General features: G+C 53.0%; 1 protein-coding gene across 3 annotated transcripts; it reads left to right on the plus strand.

The window, feature by feature from the left end:
* The first annotated feature begins 266 nt into the window (after positions 1–266).
* Positions 267–20,451, plus strand: SELENOO (selenoprotein O). Of its 3 annotated transcripts, none has more exons than XR_015164668.1 (9): positions 267–861; positions 11,605–11,808; positions 12,618–12,798; positions 13,895–14,025; positions 14,340–14,620; positions 18,709–18,859; positions 19,521–19,663; positions 19,741–19,897; positions 19,993–20,451. XR_015164668.1 is itself a non-coding variant. In XM_086403370.1 (9 exons), exons 1-9 carry the CDS (start codon positions 293–295, stop codon positions 20,170–20,172), a joined length of 2,040 nt encoding a protein of 679 aa, XP_086259496.1. In that variant the 5' UTR covers positions 267–292; the 3' UTR covers positions 20,173–20,451. The 3 variants fall into 3 exon arrangements, 2 of the variants coding, with proteins under 2 accessions (XP_086259496.1, XP_086259498.1); XM_086403370.1 differs by having other exon boundaries at positions 19,478–19,663; XM_086403372.1 differs by lacking the exons at positions 18,709–18,859; positions 19,521–19,663; positions 19,741–19,897; positions 19,993–20,451 and adding an exon at positions 17,613–17,943.
* The last annotated feature ends 4 nt before the right edge of the window (positions 20,452–20,455 follow it).

Genomic DNA, 20,455 nt, shown 5'->3' on the forward strand with positions numbered 1-20,455 from the left:
GTCCCCGTCGCGCGCTCCCCCCGGGTCCGGCCGGGCCCTCGCGGTCCCCCAGGCAGGACCTGGGAAGGAGGCGGGCGGACGGCGCAACCAGTTAGAGCCAGCATTCCGCGGGCGTCCGGTTCAGCTCAGGCGTGTCCGACTCTGTGCGACCCCACGGACTGCAGCATCCCTGTCAGTCAGGCGCGGCCCGGGCAACCGGGAGGCGAGCCCGGGGAGGGACTTCCTGTCGGGGCGGCGGGGCTTCCGGGGCAGCGGGACTTCCTTTCGGGGCGGCGCCGCCGCAGCGCCTCAGATGGCCGCGCTCCGCGCAGCGCTAGCGGCCTCGCTCGCGGTCGCCCGCGCCTGGCCGCCGCCCCTCGGCCGCCACCCGCCGTCCGCCTGCTGCTCCGCGTTGGCTGGCGCCATGGAGCCCGCGCCCCGCTGGCTGGCCGGGCTGCGCTTCGACAACCGCGCCCTGCGCGCGCTGCCGGTGGAGACGCCGCCGCCCGGCCCCGAGGGCGCCCCGTCCGCGCCGCGGCCCGTGCCCGGCGCCTGCTTCAGCCGCGCGCGGCCCGAGCCCCTGCGGCGGCCGCGCGTCGTGGCGCTGTCGGAGCCCGCGCTGGCGCTGCTGGGCCTGGGCGCGCCGCCCGCCGCCGCCGCCGCCCGCGAGGCGCGCGAGGCCGAGGCCGCGCTCTTCTTCAGCGGCAACGCGCTGCTGCCGGGCGCCGAGCCCGCCGCGCACTGCTACTGCGGCCACCAGTTCGGCCAGTTCGCCGGGCAGCTGGGCGACGGCGCCGCCATGTACTTGGGCGAGGTGTGCACCGAGGCCGGCGAGCGCTGGGAGCTGCAGCTCAAGGGCGCGGGGCCCACGCCCTTCTCCAGGTGCGTTTGGGGGTGCGCCCGCGGGTGAGGCGTGTGGCCCGGGACCCTAGAGCGAGCTGGGCAGGCGCGCCCGGGCCGAGGCCCAAGCCCGGGGCCCGGACGAGAGGCCGGGAGCTGAGCGCGGCTCCTGGCCGCCCCTGAGCGCCCCCGCGCACCCGCCTGGCACGGTGCGGCCCTGCGGCCTCTCAGGTCGGGCCGAGCGTCTGATCCCGCCGCGCTGGCCGCTGCCCGTGCTCTGTTCTGATAAACGACCCACGGACTTCGGAGCCAGTTCTGCGCGTGACACGCTCGTGTTTACTGCGTGCCCCGCGGGGCTGCCAGCGCTCCGGCGCTCAAGGCCTCGTCGGAATGCTGACCGGGCCGTCGGCTTGCCTCCCACACAGTTAGCACCGCGGATGCCTACTTACTCCGAGCACTTGGGGCCAGCCCTGCTCTGAGGGCGCAGTGAGGTGGGCGCTGTCCGTGCTCCTCTGGGGGCTCGTGCTGCCGGCCTGGGTCCGGATCCTGACAGCCCTACCCGGCAGGGTGCCCAGCTGTCGCCTGTGCTGTATGCCCGCGGCTGACAGGCTGTTCTGCTCTTTTAACACAAAAAAGTTCATATCCGCCGCCCATACTGTTAAATGCCTGTTGAATGGCCAGAAGAATTACACCTGACTTGGAGTTTTATGTTCAAAGACATTCTGAAAGTGTGGCTGTTGTCTGGCCCCTCTTTCCAGGTACTGAACCCGCCCCCACCTCCTTCTGTAGCAGCTCCACCTCAGGTCCTCAGGTTCTTCCTCACACCCCAGCCTTCAAACCTTTCTGTGTCTGAGACGTCCTGAGTTCAGCCTGGCACCCCCACCACCGCCCTGGAACAACTTGCTGAGAGTTGTCTGCACCTTTGACCATGTGTGAATGCCTCACACTGGGGCTTGCACATTGTATGAGCATCTTTCAACTTCCTGTGTTCGTTTTGACAATTTGTTATAAAAAATTTTTTTTGAGAGTGACAGGCTGCTGGAAGTTGCTTTTAATATTTGAAGACTTGGGTTATAAGTCTGTTTCCAGACCTGAAGTCCTTTGAAAGAAAGGGGCTGTCTGACTGTTCGCAGGCTTGTGCCCACCCACCAGCTCCAACGTTTCCTGGGGTCCCCAGCCTCCCTCAACAACACAGAGGCTAACATCTGAAGTGGTGTGAGTGGCCTAGGCCAGCAGCTGCTGGAGTGCCCAGGTGTGAGCTGGGGGTGGAGGGACAGGTGGCTCCTTGCCTTTGCCTCCATGGGGGCTGGGGTTTCAGGATGGCAGGTGCAGGCGCTTGCCGTGTGTCCTTCTCTGTGGGGGCAGGGTTAGGGAAGGCCCTGTGCCCTTGCTGTGTGATCATTACACGGTTCTGGTTTCTGCTTTGGGCACCTCGCCCTGGGCAAGGAGGTAGCCTGCCTGTTCTCCGGATCATTTTTTACCAAATCCACAATTAGCTTGAACAGTGCTGGCTTCCTGCTGAATAGGCCAGGGTGGGGGTGAAGTGACATCTGAGGACAGATTACAGACCACGGGGTGAGTGGAATGCCGCTGTGTGTTGAGTCTCACCAACCAGAGGCAGGTGCGGTCAGCCTGCAGACAGCCTTGGGGTGACGTCAAGCCTGGTTTCTAGAGGTGTCAGTCGCACCTGGAATAAGCCCTCCCGGGTGAGGGTGAGGCAGGAGGCCGAGGTGGTCCCCACGCCGTGTGGAGGCCCACGGAGGTCTCTGCTGACCCCTGGTCCCACTCTAGGCGTATGCCCCAGCACCTCAAGCTCATACTGGCCTCTTCCCTGCAGAGGACGTGGGTAGAGGTGCATCCCAGGCACCTTCATGCAGCGTCTCTGTCCTTTGGCAGGTGAGACAGAAGTGAGCCCAGAGTTTGTTTTTCCTAGAGAATTTTCTAAGTTGTCTCAAGTGCCTTCCTGCTGGGGGAGTGCTTGGACGCTTCTGTGCCCTGGGCCAGGCCAGGGTCCTAGGCCCAACTCCGAAGGGCAGAGATCCAAACTCACTTTGTTGTGGCTGCTTGCTGGTTGGGGGCTCTTGGAGGTCGAGGTGTCCAGCCCCCTCACCTTACAGGGAGGGGCTAAGGACACGGCTCGTGCAGGCGAGCCGTTCTCATGCACTGCTGTGACTTTCCTTTAATTTAAAAAAAAACAGAGTAAGAAACTTTGGATATCGTCACTCCATTCTAATGGGTGAAAAGCTGAACAAACTGAAAAATCAACAAGTCTTCTTAGATCTGCAAGAAAAGTGAGGTCAGAGGGCAAATCGCTGCCCACCCCCCACCCCGCCCCGACTGGAGAGACCGACAGGCAAAGACAGAGAATTTTTCATCACCAGAGCAGGTGTCTCCAGGAGCACTTGCCCTGCAAGTGATGGTTTGCTGGAGGCTCAGTGTGGACAAGCCAGTTAAAACCCCAAGGGCCCCAGTCACAAGGGGCCCCTGCGCTTCGCTGAGTTTTATCTCCTGGAGCTCTACTAGGTCCTCACAGTGAATGCTGGTAGAAAATCCCTTTGTGCTTCTGGCAGGAGTGGGGAAATGGAGCCGTTTGAAGTTCACAGGAGCACCGTGTTCTTACCAAGCCTGCCCTCAGGGGGAGCTAATTAACCCGAGGCTGCCCTGCTGGGGTCATCTCAGAGCCTAACTGACCTGGGGAAGGGGAAGGGCCCAGCTGCAGCCTCTGGCAGAGGGGAGACTGAACAGCGTGTGTGATGTTCTCGGTCCAGACGCCCAGCTGCACTGACGGTCTGAGGCCTCCACCCAGTACCTGTAGCCCACCACCACACCACAGAGGCCTGCTTATAGCTGCTCTGTTTGCCCTGAACACATGCCTGGTTATCAAGAAAAAATTACAGAACACACTGAAAGGCAGAAAACACAGCTGGAAGCGACAGGGCCAGCATCAGAATTAGCCTCAGACGTGGCAGAGGTGTCGGAACTATCAGGCCAAAGACTTGATGTAACTGTGGTTAATATGTCAAAGGCTCTAATGGATGGAGTAGGCAGCATGCAAGAGCAGATGGGCAGTGCGAGCAGAGAGGTGGGAGTTCTGAGAAAGACCAGAAGGAAGTGCTAGAGGTTTATAGTAAAAACACTAACAAAAATGAAGAATGCTTCTGATGGACATATTACTAGACTGGACACAGATGAGGAAAAGTCTCTGAGCTTGAGGATATCTCAGGAGAAACCTACAAAGATGCAAAGAAAAAAACTGAAAAGTTCTCACTGTCCCAGGAACTACAGGACAGCTGCAAAAGAGGTAGCATGCAGTAGGAATACCAGGAGGGAAAAAGGGGACAAAAGAAATATTTAATGTAGTGACTGAGAATTTCCCCAAATTAATACCAGATACCAAACAGATACAAGAAGCTCAGAGTGCACCAAGCAAGATAAATGGCTACCTGACCCCCTACAAAAAACAAACAAAAAAACTACACCTAGGCTTATAATTTTCAAACTACAGAAAAGCAAAAATAAAAGTGAAAAAAGCTAGAGGAAGGAAACACTTCACCTACAGAGGAGCAGAGATTAGAATGACTGCTGACTTCTCAAAAGCCAGGCGAGCAAAGGAAAGTGGAGTAAGGGGGAAAAATTCACCCACCTAGAATTCTGTGCCCTGTGAAATTATCCTTCAGCAGTGAAGGAGACAGACTCCCTCAAACAAAAGTTGAGGGAAATTGTTACCATTAGATCTGTTTTGCAAAAAATGTTGAAAGATGTTTTTTGTAGAGAATGAAAATGATACAGGTCAGGAACTTGAATCAACATAATCAAAGGAAGAGCACAGGAGAAGGAAGTGAATGTAGAATAAAAGCTTTACTTTTCATCTTAACTGATATAACAGGTAATAGTTTAAAGTAGTAGAAACAAGGCATTTGGTTATGTGTAAGTGAAATTCATGACACCAAATGGAATAAGGGGTGGGAGGAAGAGGTTGGGATTATGTTGTTATAAAGTACTCGTACTACCTACGGAGTAGTATTGTGGTACTTGCAAGTGGAGTTGGATTAGCTGGGAATGTGTATTACAAACTCCAGGGCAGCCATTTTTCAAAGAGTAAGAAAACAAAACACAAAAAAGTATTACTGATACGCCAGGAGAGAACTAGTGAAAAAGGAGAAAATAGAATCACAAAATGCTCAATTAAAACCACAAAAGATGGGGTTGAGGCGGGGAGAGGAAGAAGGAAAGAAAAAGGAAGAAGAGAGTGAAAGGAAAACACTTTGGTCTAGACGTTTTGATCTAAACGCACTAATTAAAACGATACTGTCAGAAGAATTGTTTAAAAGTCTTCTATGTTGTCCATAAGAAACCCACTTTAGATATGAAAACTTGTAGATTAAAAATAAATGGATACTAGTGTACCATGCTAACACTAATCCAAAAACAAGCAGGAGTGGCCATATTAAATCCAGAAAGAGTGGACTTTGGAGTAAGGAAAGTTACTAGGGATAAAGAGGGGGCCAACACGCCAGAACAATCCTTACGGTGAGTGAGTGAGTGAAAGTCGCTTAGTCGTGTCCGACTCTTCGTGAGCCCATGGACAATACAGTCCATGGAATTCTCCAGGCCAGAATACTGGAGTGGGTAGCCTTTTCCTTCTCCAGGGGGTCTTCCCAACCCAGGGATGGAACCCAGGTCTCCCAAATTGCAGACAGATTCTTTACCAGCTGAGCCACAAGGGAAGCCCAAGAATACTAGAGTGGGTAGCCTATCCCTTCTCCAGCAGATCTTCCTGACACAGGGATCAAACCAAGGTCTCCTGCATTGCAGGCGGATTCTTTATCAACTGAGCTATCAGGGAAGCCCATCCTTAAGGTATATGTGTCAAACAGCAGCATCAGAGTGCCATTTGGCAGAAACTGACAACTTCAGAGAGGCATAGAGGAACGCACTATCATAGTTGAGACTTCAACACCCCTCTATCAGAAATGGACAGAGCCAACAGGCAGAAAATTGATAAGGACACATTTGAGCTCAATTAACACCATTGATCAACTGGATACAATGAACATCTAGGCCTACTTCATCTAACAACAGAATACATATTCTCAGGCCCACATGGAACATTTATCCAGATAAACCACATTCTAAGCCATAAAACACACCTTAACAAATTTTTTAAAATAGAAATTATACAGTGTCCATTCTCAGGCCACAATGGAATCAAACTAGAAATCAGTAACAGATCACTGCTGCTGCTCCTGCTGCTAAGTCACTTCAGTCGTGTCCAACTCTGTGCAACCCCATAGACGGCAGCCCACCAGGCTCCCCCGTCCCTGGGACTCTCCAGGCAAGAACACTGGAGTGGGTTGCCATTTCCTTCTCCAATGCATGAAAGTGAAAAGTGAAAGTGAAGTCGCTCAGTCATATCTGACCCTTAGCGACCCCATGGACCGCAGCCCACCAGGCTCCTCCGTCCATGGGATTTTCCAGGCAAGAGTACTGGAGTGGGTTGCCATTGCCCTCTCCCAACAGATCACTAGAAAACCCCAAATTCTTGGAGATTATGCAGCATACTTCTAAATAATGCATGTTAGTTGCTTCATCATGTCTGACTCTTTCCAGCTCCATGGACTGTAACCCACCAGGCTCCTCTATGGAATTCTCCAGGCAAGAATACTGGAGTGGGTAGCCATTCGCTTCTCTAGAGGATCTTCCCAACCCAGGGATGGAACCTGAGTCTCCAGCATTGCAAGCAGATTCTTTACCATCTGAGCCACCATCCCAAGAGACATTTTTAAATGTTTTGAACTAAATGAAAGTAAAAATATCAAATGTGTGGGGTACAGTGAAAGCAGTGTTTTGAAGAGAATTTAAAGCAGTGAGTGAGTACATATGTTAATAAAGAAAAGCGATCTAAAACCAATATTTAAGTGTCCACCTAGGAAACTACAAAGAAAAGAGCAAATCCAATCCAAAGTAAGCAAAAAAAAAAACAAAAAAAACACAAACATTGTGTGTGTTGGTGGTATAGTGGTGAGCACAGCTGCTTTCCAAAGTAAACAATAAAAAGAATGAGAACAGAAATCAATGAAATTGAAATATAGAGGAGAAATCAGTGAAATCAGAAGCTTTCTCTTTGAAAATATCTATGAAATCAATAAGCCTCTAGCCAGGCTAACTAGGAAAGAAAGTTAGGACGCAATTACTAATACCAGAAATCAAAGAGGGAAGATCATACAATTCGTATAGATATTGAAAGGAAATTAAAAGACTTTGAACAGTACTATGTTCACAAATTTGCTAGCCTAGATGAAAAGGACCAATTCCTTGAAAGACAAAATTTACCAAAACTCGCAAGAAAAAATAGACAATCTGAATAGGCCTGTATATATTAAAGAAATTGAATCAATTAGTAGCCTTCCAAAACAGCATCAGGCCCAGATGAGTTCACTGGTGAATTCTACCAAACATTTAAGGACAAAATTACGCCACTCTTTTCAGAGAATGGAAGCAGAGGAACTAATCCCTGACTCATTCTGAGTCCAGCGTTGTCCTGATACCAGATCTCGACAAAGGCAATACAAGAAAACTATAGACCAAGATCCCTCATGAACACAGACAAAGAATTCCTCAACAAAACATTAGCAAATAAAATTCAACAATGTTTGAAAAGAATTATCCATCACCACCAAATGGATTTATTCCAAGTATGCAGTGCTAGTTCAACATGCAAAAATCAATCAAAGTGATCCATCAGATCAACAGGCTAAAGAAGGAAAATCATATATTAGTTGAAGTAGAAAAGCGTCTGACAGACTCTAACACTCTTCGTGATAAATCAGAAATAGAGAGGAATAGAGTTTCTACAGAAAACCTACAGCTAAATCTACTTCATCATGAGAACCTCAGAGCTTTCCCACTAAGATCATAAACAAGGCAAAGACGTTCCGTCTCACCGTTGCTTCTCAGCAACCCTGGAGGTCCTCGCTAATGCAACAAGGTAAGAAAACCAAGGCACACACATCAAGATGGAGAAATAGAAACTGTTTTGTTTGCAAATGGACATCTACGTAGAAAATCTCAAAGAATGGACCAAAGTGGGCTCAGAGCAGTTACAACGATATTGCGGGATACAGAGCCACTACTGTACTATAGCCAAGCAATGACAAGTGAAATTTGAAATTAAAAACAGCTTACATTAGCATTGCTGAAAATGAAATACTTAGGTGTGAATCTAACAAAAGATCTCTATGAGGAAAACTACAAGACTGATAAAAAAATAACTAAATCAGCGTAAAGACATTCCATGTTCATGGATAGGAAGATTTAATATTGCCAAGATGTCGGTTCTTTCCAACTCAATCTGTAGATTCGATGCAACCCCAATTAAAGTCTCAGCAAGTTATCTTGTAGAAATTGACAAAATGATTCTAAAATTTTTATCAAGAGGCAGAAGAGCCAGAATAGCTCAATATTGAGGGAGAAGAACAAAGTCAGGCCTGGCACCGCCCCCACTTCAAGACTGACTAAAGCTGTGGTAATCAAGAGGGTGTGGTTTTGGCCAAAGAATGGATAGATCAGTGGAACAGAGCAGAGAGCCCAGAAATAGACCTGCATAAATATGGGTCTTTGACAAAGGGGCAAAGGCAGTCCAATGGAGCAATGATAGTATTTTCAACAGATTGTACTGGAACAGCTTTCCAATCCCAAAGAAAGGCAATGCCAAAGAATGCTCAAACTACCACACAATTGCACTCATCTCACACGCTAGTAAAGTAATGCTTAAAATTCTCCCAGCCAGGCTTCAGCAATACGTGAACCGTGAACTTCCAGATAGATGTTCAAGCTGGTTTTAGAAAAGGCAGAGGAACCAGAGATCAAATTGCCAACATCTGCTGGATCATCAAAAAAGAGAGTTCCAGAAAAAACATCTATTTCTGCTTTATTGACTATGCCAAAGCCTTTGACTGTGTGGATCACAACAAACTGTGGAAAATTCTGAAAGAGATGGGAATACCAGACCACCTGACCTGTCTCTTGAGAAGCCTGTATGCAGGTCAGGAAGCAACAGTTAGAACTGGACATGGAACAACAGATTGATTCCAAATAGGAAAAGGAGTACGTCAAGGCTGTATATTGTCACCCTGCTTATTTAACTTATATGCAAAGTACATCATGAGAGATGCTGGGCTGGAGGAAGCACAAGCTGGAATCAAGATTGCTGGGAGAAATATCAATAACCTGAGCTATGCAGATCATACCACACTTATGGCAGAAAGTGAAGAAGAACTAAGGAGCCTCGATGAAAGTGAAAGAGGAGAGTGAAAAAGTTGGCTTAAAGCTCAACATTCAGAAAACGAAGATCATGGCATCTGGTCCCATCACTTCATGACAAATAGATGGGGAAACAGTGTTAGACTTTCTTTTTTTGGTCTCCAAAATCACTGCAGATGGTGATTGCAGCCATTAAATTAAAAGACGCTTACTCCTTGGAAGGAAAGTTATGACCAACCTAGACAGCATATTAAAAAACAGAGACGTTACTTTGTCAACAAAGGTCCGTCTAGTCAAGGCTGTGGTTTTCCCAGTGGTCATGTATGGATATAAGAGTTGGACTATAAAGAAAGTTGAGTGCCAAAGAATTGATGCTTTTGAACCATGGTGTTGGAGAAGACTCTTGAGAGTCCCTTGGACAGCAAGGAGATCCAGCCAGTCCATCCTAAAGGAGATCAGTCCTGGGTGTTCATTGGTAGGACTGATTTTGAAGCTGAAACTCCAATACTTTGGCCACTTGATGTGAAGAGCTGGCTTATTTGAAAAGACCCTGATGCTGGGAAAGATTGAGGGCAGGAGGAGAAGGGGACGACAGAGGATGAGATGGCTAGATGGCATCACCGACTCAATGGACATGGGTTTGGGTGAACTCCAGGAGTTGGTGATGGACAGGGAGGCCTGGCGCGCTGCGGTTCATGGGGTCGCAAAGAGTCGGACACGACTGATCGACTGAACTGAACTGGAACAACTGGACGTCCACATTAAAAAGAGAGAGAATCTAGACACAGACCTGACACCTTCTACAAAAATTAAGTGAGACTGGATGACAGACCTACACACAAAATGCAAAACTAAAACTCCTAGAAGATAAAACAGAAAATATGAATGACCTCAGGTATGGAAATGACTTTTTAGATACAACGCAGAGGACAGGATCCATGAAAGAAATGATAGGCTGGACTTTATTCAATGTAAAACTTCTGTGAAAGTGTCAGGAGAATGACAAACCACAGACTGGGAGAAAATCCCTGTGGAAGACATGTCTGATAAATGTCTGTTTTCCAAAACATACAAAGAACTCTTAAAACTCAACAATAAGAAAACGAACTGATTTTAAAATGGGGCAAAGACTTTGCTAGACACCTCCCCAAAGAAGATAGAGAGATGGCATCTAAGCACATGGAAAGATATTTCACATCATGTGTCATCAGAAAAATGCAAATTAAAACAGTGAGACAGCACTACACCCATGAGAACAGCCAAGTTCCAGGACACTGACAACACGAAATGCTAGCAAGGGCGCGGAGCAACAGGAAGCACGTTCATCGCTTCCGGGAGTGCAGAATGGTCTGGCTGCTTGGGAAGACTGGTGGTCTCTTACCAAGCCAAATACATTGTCACCATATGATCCAGCAATCATACGACTTAGTATTTACCCCAAGGAGTTAAAAATGTGTCCACATGGAACTCTGTATACGGATGTTCACAGCAACTGTATTCCTAATTGCCAAAACCTGGAAGCCACCAAGATGTCCTTCAAGGTGAACAGATAGAACAGACAGTGAAATAGATAATTCCAGACAATGGAATGTTATTCAGCAAAAGAGTAGAAAGAAAAAAAAAAGAAATGAGCCATCAAGCCATTAAGGAACATGTTGGAAACTTGGATGCTTATCAGTAAGTGAAGAAAGTCCATCTGAAAAGGTCACACAGTATGATTCCATCTGTGACACTATGACATTCTGGAAAAGGCAAAACTCTGGAGACAGTAAAAGGACCGGGGGTTGGGAGGGGAGAGATGGCTCGGTGGAGCACAGAGGACTTTGGGCAGTGACACTTCTCTGTGTGACCCTGTGGTCACGGTGGATCCCCGTCTGGGCAGTTGTCCAGACCCACAGGATGGGCAACACCAAGCGTGAAGCCTGATGTAAACATGGGCTCTGGGGGTGAGGACATGTCAGTGTGGGTTCACTGACTGACAGATGTCCTGTCTGGGAGGAACGCTGATGCTGGGGCATATATGAGAAATCTCTGCCTTCTGATCGCTTTTGCTGAGAACCTAACAGTGCCTAGGAAAATAAAGTCTATTTAAAATAATAATTATGTCAGCTTAGGATAAGAAGAGAACGTCCGAGTCACTCGGAGCTGCCCAAGGTGGACTGAAGTCCTCCCCCCACCGCAAGCGGTGCTGTGTCTGTGCTGTGTTTTTTACAAAGTAAATTCTTAGACACAGAACTGTAGGCACGAGTGTGCGTGTGACCGTGCGTGTGACCCAGGGAATGGCTCTCCCCGTCTTCAGTGTGGACTCGGCTCCCACGGCAGGCTGGCACCCGTGCTGTGGATATAGACCTGCAGGACGTTAGGGGCACGGCGTCTGGGGTCACGCAAAACAGACTCGTTCTACGCTGACGGCAGAGCTGCTCGGGGGCTGGTTTTCAGAAGCCGGTAGCGGCTTTCCTGCAGTCCCTTCGGCCTGCAGCTGTGTTGCCGGGGCCCGGCAGTGACCTCTGTGCTTGACCTCAGACAGGCGGACGGCCGCAAAGTGCTGCGCTCCAGCATCCGCGAGTTCCTGTGCAGCGAGGCCATGTTCCACCTGGGTGTCCCCACCACGCGGGCCGGCTCCTGCGTCTCATCCCAGTCCACTGTCGTGCGCGATGCCTTCTACGACGGGAACCCCCGGCCCGAGCCGTGCGCCGTGGTGTTGCGCCTGGCCCCCACGTTCCTCAGGTAAGGCCCGTGCACTCACGTCCCCAGGCCAGGGGCCGGGCAGCGAGCCTGGAGCCACGACCTGGGGTCTATGACCAGGGGCTGCATCAGGCACGCCGGGAAAATGGCCTCACCTGCGTGGCTGGACGAGTGGCCGTGACGCCCAGCACGCCCGCTCCCAGGGCCCCGTCCGCCGAGTGGAGGCCTTCTGCTGCTGGGGGCCTGTGAGTCCTCGCGGTCACCAAGCTGTCTGGAATCGAGCACTCGGTACCAGCCACCCAAAGCCAGTCGCCAGGAGGCAGCTGTGGCAGTCTTGGGGATCAGGGGACTCAGCCGACCCCATGGCTCAGCCGTCTCTGGCTTCGCCTTTGTCTCTGGGGTGGAGGTGCTGGGCCCCCAGAGCTGGACCAGACAGTCTGCTAAACGCTGGTCTGTGTCGCGTAGGCTGTCGGGCAGCACCCCTGGCCTCCACCCACGAACTGCTGGTAGTCGGCCCATGTGACCAGCAAACCTGGCTCTGGACGTTGCCTTGCCCCCTGGGGGTGCAGCTGCCCCACTGCTGACCCCAGCTCACCCCAATACAGGCCTCCTCCCCCCATGAGACAGCACGGATCCCCTCGTCCCCGCAGGGCGGCCGTGCTGTCCCGCCCCATGTGCCCTGGGAGGCGCCCCATATCATCCTGTGTCCCTGAAGATCGGCCGTGTTTGTATGGTTTGTCCCCCACTCACCACTGCTCTGGCCACGAGCGCTGGCAGCAACCCCCTTCCCGCCTCACTCAAGAGGGGAGGCGTCATGTTTAACCTGTGGTCAACATGGGTCTCCCCTCCAGGTTTGGATCCTTCGAGATCTTCAAGCCCAGAGACGAGCACACGGGCCGGGCGGGCCCCAGCGTGGGGAGGGACGACATCCGACTGCAGATGCTCGACTACGTCATCAGCACTTTCTACCCTGAAATCCAGGCCTGTCACCCCAGGGACCACGTGCAGAGACACGCCGCCTTCTTCCGGGAGGTCAGTGGGGGCTGCCCCCTGAGGGTGGGCGCTGGGTGTCCTGCCCTCTTGAGTCCCCTCCTGTCCCAAACCCTCATCACCACCCACTGGCTTGGCCCAGGGCTAGCTTCTCAGATGCTGAGGGTCAGGGTCCTGGGACGGACCCCTATTTGAGCAGCCTTGAGGAGCCGTGCAGAGATCTTGGGGGAAGTCAGGGCTGGCGGGTGCTGGGTCTCCCACATGGGGCCTGTGCACACAGTCACCCCCAGCACACACCCCTAAGCCTCTTGACTGGGGGACACACTGACTGTCCTGGCTCAGGGCTGAATGCACCCTAGAACTCTCAGGCGTGGTCCCAGGGGCCGTGCAGGTGCCCCCGCAAGTGGGCACAGAGCAGCGTGTCGGTCCCGGCCTGCACCCGGGGGCCATGTGCAGAGACATGCTGGGGAGGCCTGGCCCCTCCCCAGACCCTCCAGGCAGTGTCTTCCCATCTGTCACGCGGGCAGTGCCGGGGAGGCTTGAGGCTCCGCTCACACCCAAGGTGGCGGCCTGAGCCTGGCCTCTTGGTCAGTGAAGCCGAGCGTGGTGCCGTCCAACGCAGACAGCGCCCGCGGCCTCAGAAGGCGAGCTGTGGGTGGGCTGCTCAGCGGGCCACAAGGCCATCGGGCACACCTGCGGCTCGCAGGGCTCCTCCTGGCTGGGTGCAGGGCGGCAGGGCCGGCAGGGCCCTGGCTGCCCAGGTGGGCTGGTGGAGCCTCGTCCCCTGCAGCCCCCGGTGAGGCTGGACCTGGGGCGGGTTTGCCTGATAATGTGGAGACTTGCTTCCTTCTTTTGACATGGTCATCCCACGTGGGGGCCTGTATCATGAGAATGTCAGGGTTCCCTGATTTCTCTGGTTTGGGTAAAAGCCAGAATAGTGAGTATATAAGAGACGGTGGTGTGTGTGGGGGGGGGGGGGGGTTTCCTTGTCACATGTCCTCGGGCGTTCTTCCCAAGTCAGGACAGGATACTGGGCAGGCCCCCCGGGAGTCGCGCAGTGTGAGACGGGCCCAGCGGGCACAGGTGGTTCGGGGAGGGGCCGGGCCCGGAGGGAGTAGCAGTGGCCGTCCTGTTGCAGGTGACCCGGCGCACGGCCCGGCTGGTGGCTGAGTGGCAGTGTGTGGGCTTCTGCCACGGCGTGCTCAACACAGACAACATGAGCATCGTGGGGCTCACCATCGACTACGGGCCCTTCGGCTTCCTGGACAGGTGGGCGTCCCGCTGCCTGCCATCAGCCCCCGGGGAGGCACGGCATCATAGGCCTGCATGGCTGCTTTCGTGAAGGTTTTGTTCAGTGTTTGATTCTCAGCAAGGCCTGGTCAGCTAGCCATTCCCAGAGCAGGAATCCCCCAGAGGGCTTTAGCACAGAAGCGTTTAACCAGCACCGTCCACTCTTGGGTAGAAAGTGGGCTGAAGGGGCAGGTGAGGCTGCAGGGCCCCGTGGGACAGGGCAGGACTGCGGTGTCCACCCGGGTCCCTCGGTGGGTCCCTTTAGGCACCACCCACTCTTGCCCGTCCGGCAGGTATGACCCCGATCACGTGTGCAATGCCTCCGACACCGCCGGGCGCTACTCGTACAGCAAGCAGCCCGAGGTGTGCAAGTGGAACCTGCAGAAGCTGGCCGAGGCCCTGGACCCCGCGCTGCCCCTCGAGCTGGCCGAGGCCATCCTGGCAGAGGAGTTCGACGCCGAGTTCGGCCGGCACTACCTGCAGAAGATGCGCCGGAAGCTGGGCCTCGTGCAGACCGAGCAGGAGGGCGATGGCGCCCTGGTGGCCCAGCTCCTGGAGACCATGCACCTGACCGGTGAGTGGGGGCGGGCTGCTCATGGGCCGTGGCTGGCTGGGTCCCCGTCTCCCGTCCTTTGGGACTGCCTTTGCAGGGTGTGTGTGACTTCCTGGCTGATCCGGCTTGGAGGCCCAGTGCTGCCCAGCACAAGTGGCCGGCCGGGCGCCCTTGGGGAAAGCATCCTTTGCACGAGTGTGCCATGAGCCACCGGCCACTTCACATGTTGACTCCTCTCGGTAGAGCACACCCCCTTCTATCCGCTGCTGCGTGCTTTCACACTGTGCGTCAGTCAGGTGTGCTGCTTCTCACAGCCTCGTGGCTGGACATCCAGCCTCGGGACGCCATCTGCTGGTTGCGTCCTCACAGGGCAAAGTGGGAGCAGGAACACAGAGCCCCTAGCAGGGTTGCACCCTCCTACCTACCTCCCAAAGGCCCCGTCTCCAAACACCATCCCCCTGAGGTTTGGGTCTCCAGGTGTGAAGCTGGGAGGGGACACACAGGCGCCCTTGCATGCTGGGGTGAATCCTACATACGTGGTCCTTCTAGGGTTTTGCTGAGGTTTCTCTGCCTGTGCTTACGAGGGATGCTGCTCTGTGACTGTCTTTTCTCATGGTTTCTCTGCCTGTGCTTACGAGGGATGCTGATCTGTGACTGTCTTTTCTCCTGGTACCCTTGTTCGGCTTTGGTATCAAGACAGTGCTGGTTTCATGAGATGAGTTAGAAAATGTTTCCTCCTATTTTTTAGAAGAGTCTAAGGATTGGTGTTAACTCTTCTTTAAATGTTTGGTGGAATTCACCATGAAGCCCTCTGGTCCTGACTTTTCATATGTCAGGAAGTTTACAATCTCTTTACTTGCTATGGGACTATTGAGATTTTCTTTTTCTTCCTGAGTCAGTTTTGGTAATTTATGTTTTTAGGAATCTGTCATCTAAGTTATCTGGATTATTATTCATAGTGTCCTCTTAGTCTTTTATTTCTGTCTAATCAGTAATGATATCGTTGCTGTTACTTTTTTTCTTTCTTGTTTTCAGTTAGTCAGTTCAGTCGCTCAGTCATGTCTGACTCTTTGCGACCCCATGGACTGCAGCACCCCAGGCCTCCCTGTCCATCACCAACTCTCGAAGCTTGCTCAAATTCATGACCATTGAGTCAGTGATGCCATCCAACCATCTCATCCTCTGTCGTCCCCTTCTCCTCCTGCCTTCAGCCTTTCCCAGCATCAGGGTCTTTTCAGATGAGTCAGTTCTTCACATCAGGTGGCCAAAGTATTGGAGTTTCAGCTTCAGCATCAGTCCTTTCAATGAATATTCAGGACTGATTTCCTTTAGGATTGATTGGTTTGATCTCCTTGCGGTTTAAGGGAGTCTCAAGAGTCTTCTCCAACACCTCAGTTCAAAAGCATCAATTCTTCAGCAGTCAGCCTTCTTTATGGTCCAACTCTCACATCCATACACGACTACTGCAAAAGCCATAGCTTTGACTAGACGGACCTTTGTTGGCAAAGTAATATCTCTGCTTTTTAATATGCTGTCTAGCTTGGTCATAGCTTTTGTTCCCAGGAGCAAGCGTTTTAATTTCATGGCTGCAGTCACCATCTGCAGTGATTCCAGAGCCCCCCAAAATGAAGTATCTCACTGTTTCCATTGTTTCCCCATCTATTTGCCATGAAGTGATGGGACCAGATGCCATGATCTTAGCTTTTTGAATGCTGAGTGTTAAGCCAACTTTTTCACTCTCCACTTTCACTCTCATCAAGAGGCTTTTTAGTTCCTCTTCACTTTCTGCCATAAGGGTGGTGTCATGTGCATAGCTGAGGTTATTGATACTTCTCCTGCCAGTCTTGATTCTAGCTTGTGCTTCATCCAGTCCAGCGTTTCTCATGATGTACTCTGTACAGAAGTTAAATAAACAGGGCAACAATATACAGCCTTGATATACTCCTTTGCCAATTTGGAACCACTTTGTTGTTCCATGTCCAGTTCTAACTGTTGCTTCTTGACCTGCATATAGATTTCTCAGGAAGCAAGTCAGGTGGTCTGGTATTCCCATCTCTTTAAGAATTTTCCAATTTATTGTGATCCACACAGTCAGAGGTTTTGGTGTAGTCAATAAAGTCAATTTTTTTCTTTATTGGTTTAGCTAAAATTTCATCAGTTTTACTGATCTTTCTGAAGAACCAATTTTGGTCTCATTCTCTCACTTTTATTCTCTGTTTATCTCTGCTTTCATCTTCTTTCTGTTAAGTTTGGTCTTGTTCTTTTCTTAGTTCTTTAGGTATAAGATGAGGTTACTGATTTGAAGTGCTTTTACTGAGAAGTAGCTAATGTGTAGCATCTTACAAGCCTCAGGTGTGCAACATGACTGTGTGACACGTGCAACACGAGACCACCAGCACATACAGTTACGTTTTTTTCTGGTGATGAGCGCGCTGTTCTTTCAGTTCAGACATACGTACCTATAAACTTCCCTTTGAGCTCTGCTGCTTTTGGTTCATACCTCCAAGTGTTTTCTCATTTCTCTTGTGATTTCTTTTTAGACCCAGTAGTTGATTAATTTTAACACTGTTATCCAGTTGCTAAATTGTGTCTGACTTTTTGCAACCCCATGGACTGCAGCAAGCCAGGCTTCCCTGTCCCAGTTTGCTCAAACTCAGGTCCGTTGAGTCGATGGTGCCATCCAACCATCTCACCCTCTGATTTTCCTTCCATTTGTGACTTCTAGCTTCTTTCCATTGTGGCTGCAGAATACACCAGTATTCTCAGGGTACTAATTTTATGGCCTGGAGAACATGCAGCTGAGAGCTTGGGTGGAGAGCTGTGTTTGGTGTTCACTGTTTCCTTGTTGACCTTCTGTCCAGGGGTCAGGTGCTGATATCCCAGCTCCTACAAAACTGCTCGACTCTGCCCTTCGGTTGTTTTTTGTTGTTGTTCATTGGAGTACAGTTTCTTTAACATGTATTCAGGGACTTCCCCGGTGGTCCAGTGGTTGAGAATCTGCCTTCCAATGCAGGGGTCATGGGTTTGATCGTTTGTCGGGAAACTAAGATCTCACCTGCCGCAGGACAACTAAGCCCTTGCGCAACTAGAGAAGCCCCGCAAACTACAGGGATGACCAGCACAGCCAAAACGTGTGTTTGCCCTTCAGTCTTACGAGTGTTTGCTTTGTGTGTTGGGGGCTCGTTTGATTGTTTTATCTTCTTGCTGAACTGACTCACCCATAGCTAACACTCCTCCTTGTCAAGTGCTCATAAAGTCTACTTTCCTGATGGCAGCACAGCCACCCAATTCTGTAGGTTACTATTTGTGTGCTATATTTTTTCCATCTTTTCACCTTCAGCTGAAGTGTCTTCAGTGTCTTACTGTCATCCGATCGTGTTTTGTATCCATCCTGCTGGTCTTTGCTCTTTGAATAGTGACATTAATCCGTTTACTTTGGCCGGGGGGGCCGGGGGGGGGGGCATCCTCTCAAGATCTTAGTTCCCCATCCAGGGGCTGACCCACGCCCTTGACAGTAAAAGCGCATTGCTAACCACGGGACCAGGGAGCTCCCTCGTCCACTTACTTTATAAGTACCTGCAGATAAGGAAGAATTTGTACTGCTTCGTTGTTTTGTCTTACACCATTTTTGTCCCTCAATTTCTGTCACCACGCTCGTGTTTCGGTGGGTTTTGTGTACACCATTCTGATTCCCCACTCCTCCTCTGGTTTTGGCCGTTTCCTTAGGGGTTATGGTGACACTGGTTTAGCCAGCCAGGCCAAGGACACCACACGACACGCCTGTTCTCAGGTCCTCTGCTGTCTCAACCTTGCAGCTCCCAGAGCGTGCAGTGCTGAAGGCGCTGACCACGATGGGGGCCAGGGCCGGCCTCAGCGCCTGGACTGTTTGTTCAGGTCACCAATGAAGAGACCGGCCTTGGAGGCCTTGGGAGACAGCGTGACTTGTCAGGTTCAGAGTGGGGACCAAGTTGGCGGCACTGAGAACAGGCTGGGGGTGGGGGCGTCAGGAACCCCTGGCCTGACGCCCAGCAGGGCTCCACACACATGCTGGATGAACACGTGTGGTTGTCTGGCGACAGGGCGGTGCCCTGAGCAGCTCTGTGTTCCAGGGGCTGACTTCACAAACTCCTTCTACCTGCTGAACTCCTTCCCAACTGCGCCGGAGTCCCCAGACCTAGATGGGTTCCTGGCTGCGCTGACTGCACAGTGCGCCTCCCTGGAGGAGCTGAGGCTCACCTTCCGACCTCAGATGGATCCCCGGTGGGTGCTTGGGTCTTGCTTCCCAGGAATTTGTTTCCAGAAAAGGGAGGACTATTTAGAATGAAACCATGGGTGGTCAGACCCTGGCTGTGTAGCCCTGAGGCCCGCCAGTCAGAGGAAGGGACGCAATGCTGACACTGGAATGGGGGGCCAGGAGGCACAGGGTGGGGCACGGTGGCTTCTGCTCCAGGGAGGCCCCCCAGGAACAGCCTGGGTGTGGCCCGCCATCTCCAGCCACTCAGGCTTTCTACACCTGTTGTCCTGGGGGTGGGGCCCACACTCAACCCATCAACAAGTTTGGGGCCAGCAGGAATCTAGTGCAGCGGTGTGCGGGGAGGCTGAGCTGGCAGGACCTGCTGAGCACAGAGCCAGGGTGACTGAGAAGGGGGTGTCAGGGGCTGCCCTGCCGCCCTCCCCAGCTGGAGGATCCAGCTCTGCGGTCTCCATGGGCGGAGTCAACAGCAGGAGACGGGCCGGTCATGTGCAGGTGGTGCTGGTCATGTTCCCCCATCTGCCCCGCCCACCGGACCCGGGCTCCGCCCTGGGGGGGGCCGAGCACAGCAGTGTGGCAGGCCGGGAAGGCCGGCCTGGGGCCCCTCATGCGCCCGCTCCGCGCAGGCAGCTGTCCATGATGCTCATGCTGGCGCAGTCAAACCCGCAGCTCCTGGCGCTCATCGGCACGCGGGCGAGCCTGGCTCGGGAGCTGGAGCGCGTGGAGCAGCAGTCGCGGCTGGAGCAGCTGAGCGAGGCCGAGCTGCACGGCAAGAACAGGAGCCGCTGGGCCGCGTGGCTCCACAACTACAGGTGCCCCTGCCCCCCCCTTCCCCCACCCCAATCCCAGTGCGGGCCGGGCTACGCGGCTGACGCCCAGTGGGTTGCAGGGCCCGGCTGGAGAAGGACCGGGAGGCCAGCAGCGACGCGGCCACCTGGCAGGCCGAGCGCACACGTGTCATGCGCGCCAACAACCCCAAGTACGTGCTGAGGAACTACATTGCACAGGGCGCCATTGAAGCTGCTGAGAACGGCGACTTCTCGGAGGCAAGCGCTGTCTGCCGCCCCCCGCTCCCCGACCTTCATCGGCTGCGGAGGAGGCCGGTCCCCAACAGCTGCCCTCGCTCTCCACCCCCCTGCAGGTGCGGCGGGTGCTGAAGCTGCTGGAGACCCCTTACGGCGGGGAGGTGGAGGCAGAGGCTGCCGAGCCCGCGGAGGCCAGTGAGGCGGCCGAGACCGGCGGGGCGGCCGGCCGGCGGCGCTCCTACAGCAGCAAGCCCCCGCTCTGGGCGGCGGAGCTGTGCGTGACGTGATCCTCGTAACTGCCCTGGAGACTCCGCGCAGGAGACCCCAGGGCCAAGCCCTTGAGTCCACGAGGCGGCCCCCACTCCCGTCTCTCCGTGACGGCGGGGATGTCCAGTCAGGACCTGACCCGTCTCCGCCCGACGCTGACTCGCCACCCCTGCCCCAGCCTCTGCTCCCCACGACCGATGCCCCACATCCGCACCGCGCAGCCCCGAGGACCGGCCGCTCGGCCCCCACCCACCTGGCGGGGGTGGGGTGGGGGGACGCGGCCCCCCAATAAACCGGCAGCCTCCTCAGTGG

The sequence above is a fragment of the Bos grunniens genome, chromosome 5 (assembly GCF_055505025.1).
Source record: "Bos grunniens cultivar Pamir isolate PY7600 chromosome 5, Bosgru_T2T1.0, whole genome shotgun sequence".
Lineage (NCBI taxonomy): Eukaryota > Metazoa > Chordata > Mammalia > Artiodactyla > Bovidae > Bos > Bos grunniens.

Bases quoted from the DNA above. Each gene is read 5' to 3' on its own strand.
- SELENOO (XM_086403372.1), top strand. From the start codon at position 293: ATGGCCGCGCTCCGCGCAGCGCTAGCGGCCTCGCTCGCGGTCGCCCGC. The intron at 11,809-12,617 runs GTAAGGCCCGTG...TCTCCCCTCCAG, and splicing joins CTGGCCCCCACGTTCCTCAG to GTTTGGATCCTTCGAGATCT. The intron at 12,799-13,894 runs GTCAGTGGGGGC...GTCCTGTTGCAG, and splicing joins ACGCCGCCTTCTTCCGGGAG to GTGACCCGGCGCACGGCCCG.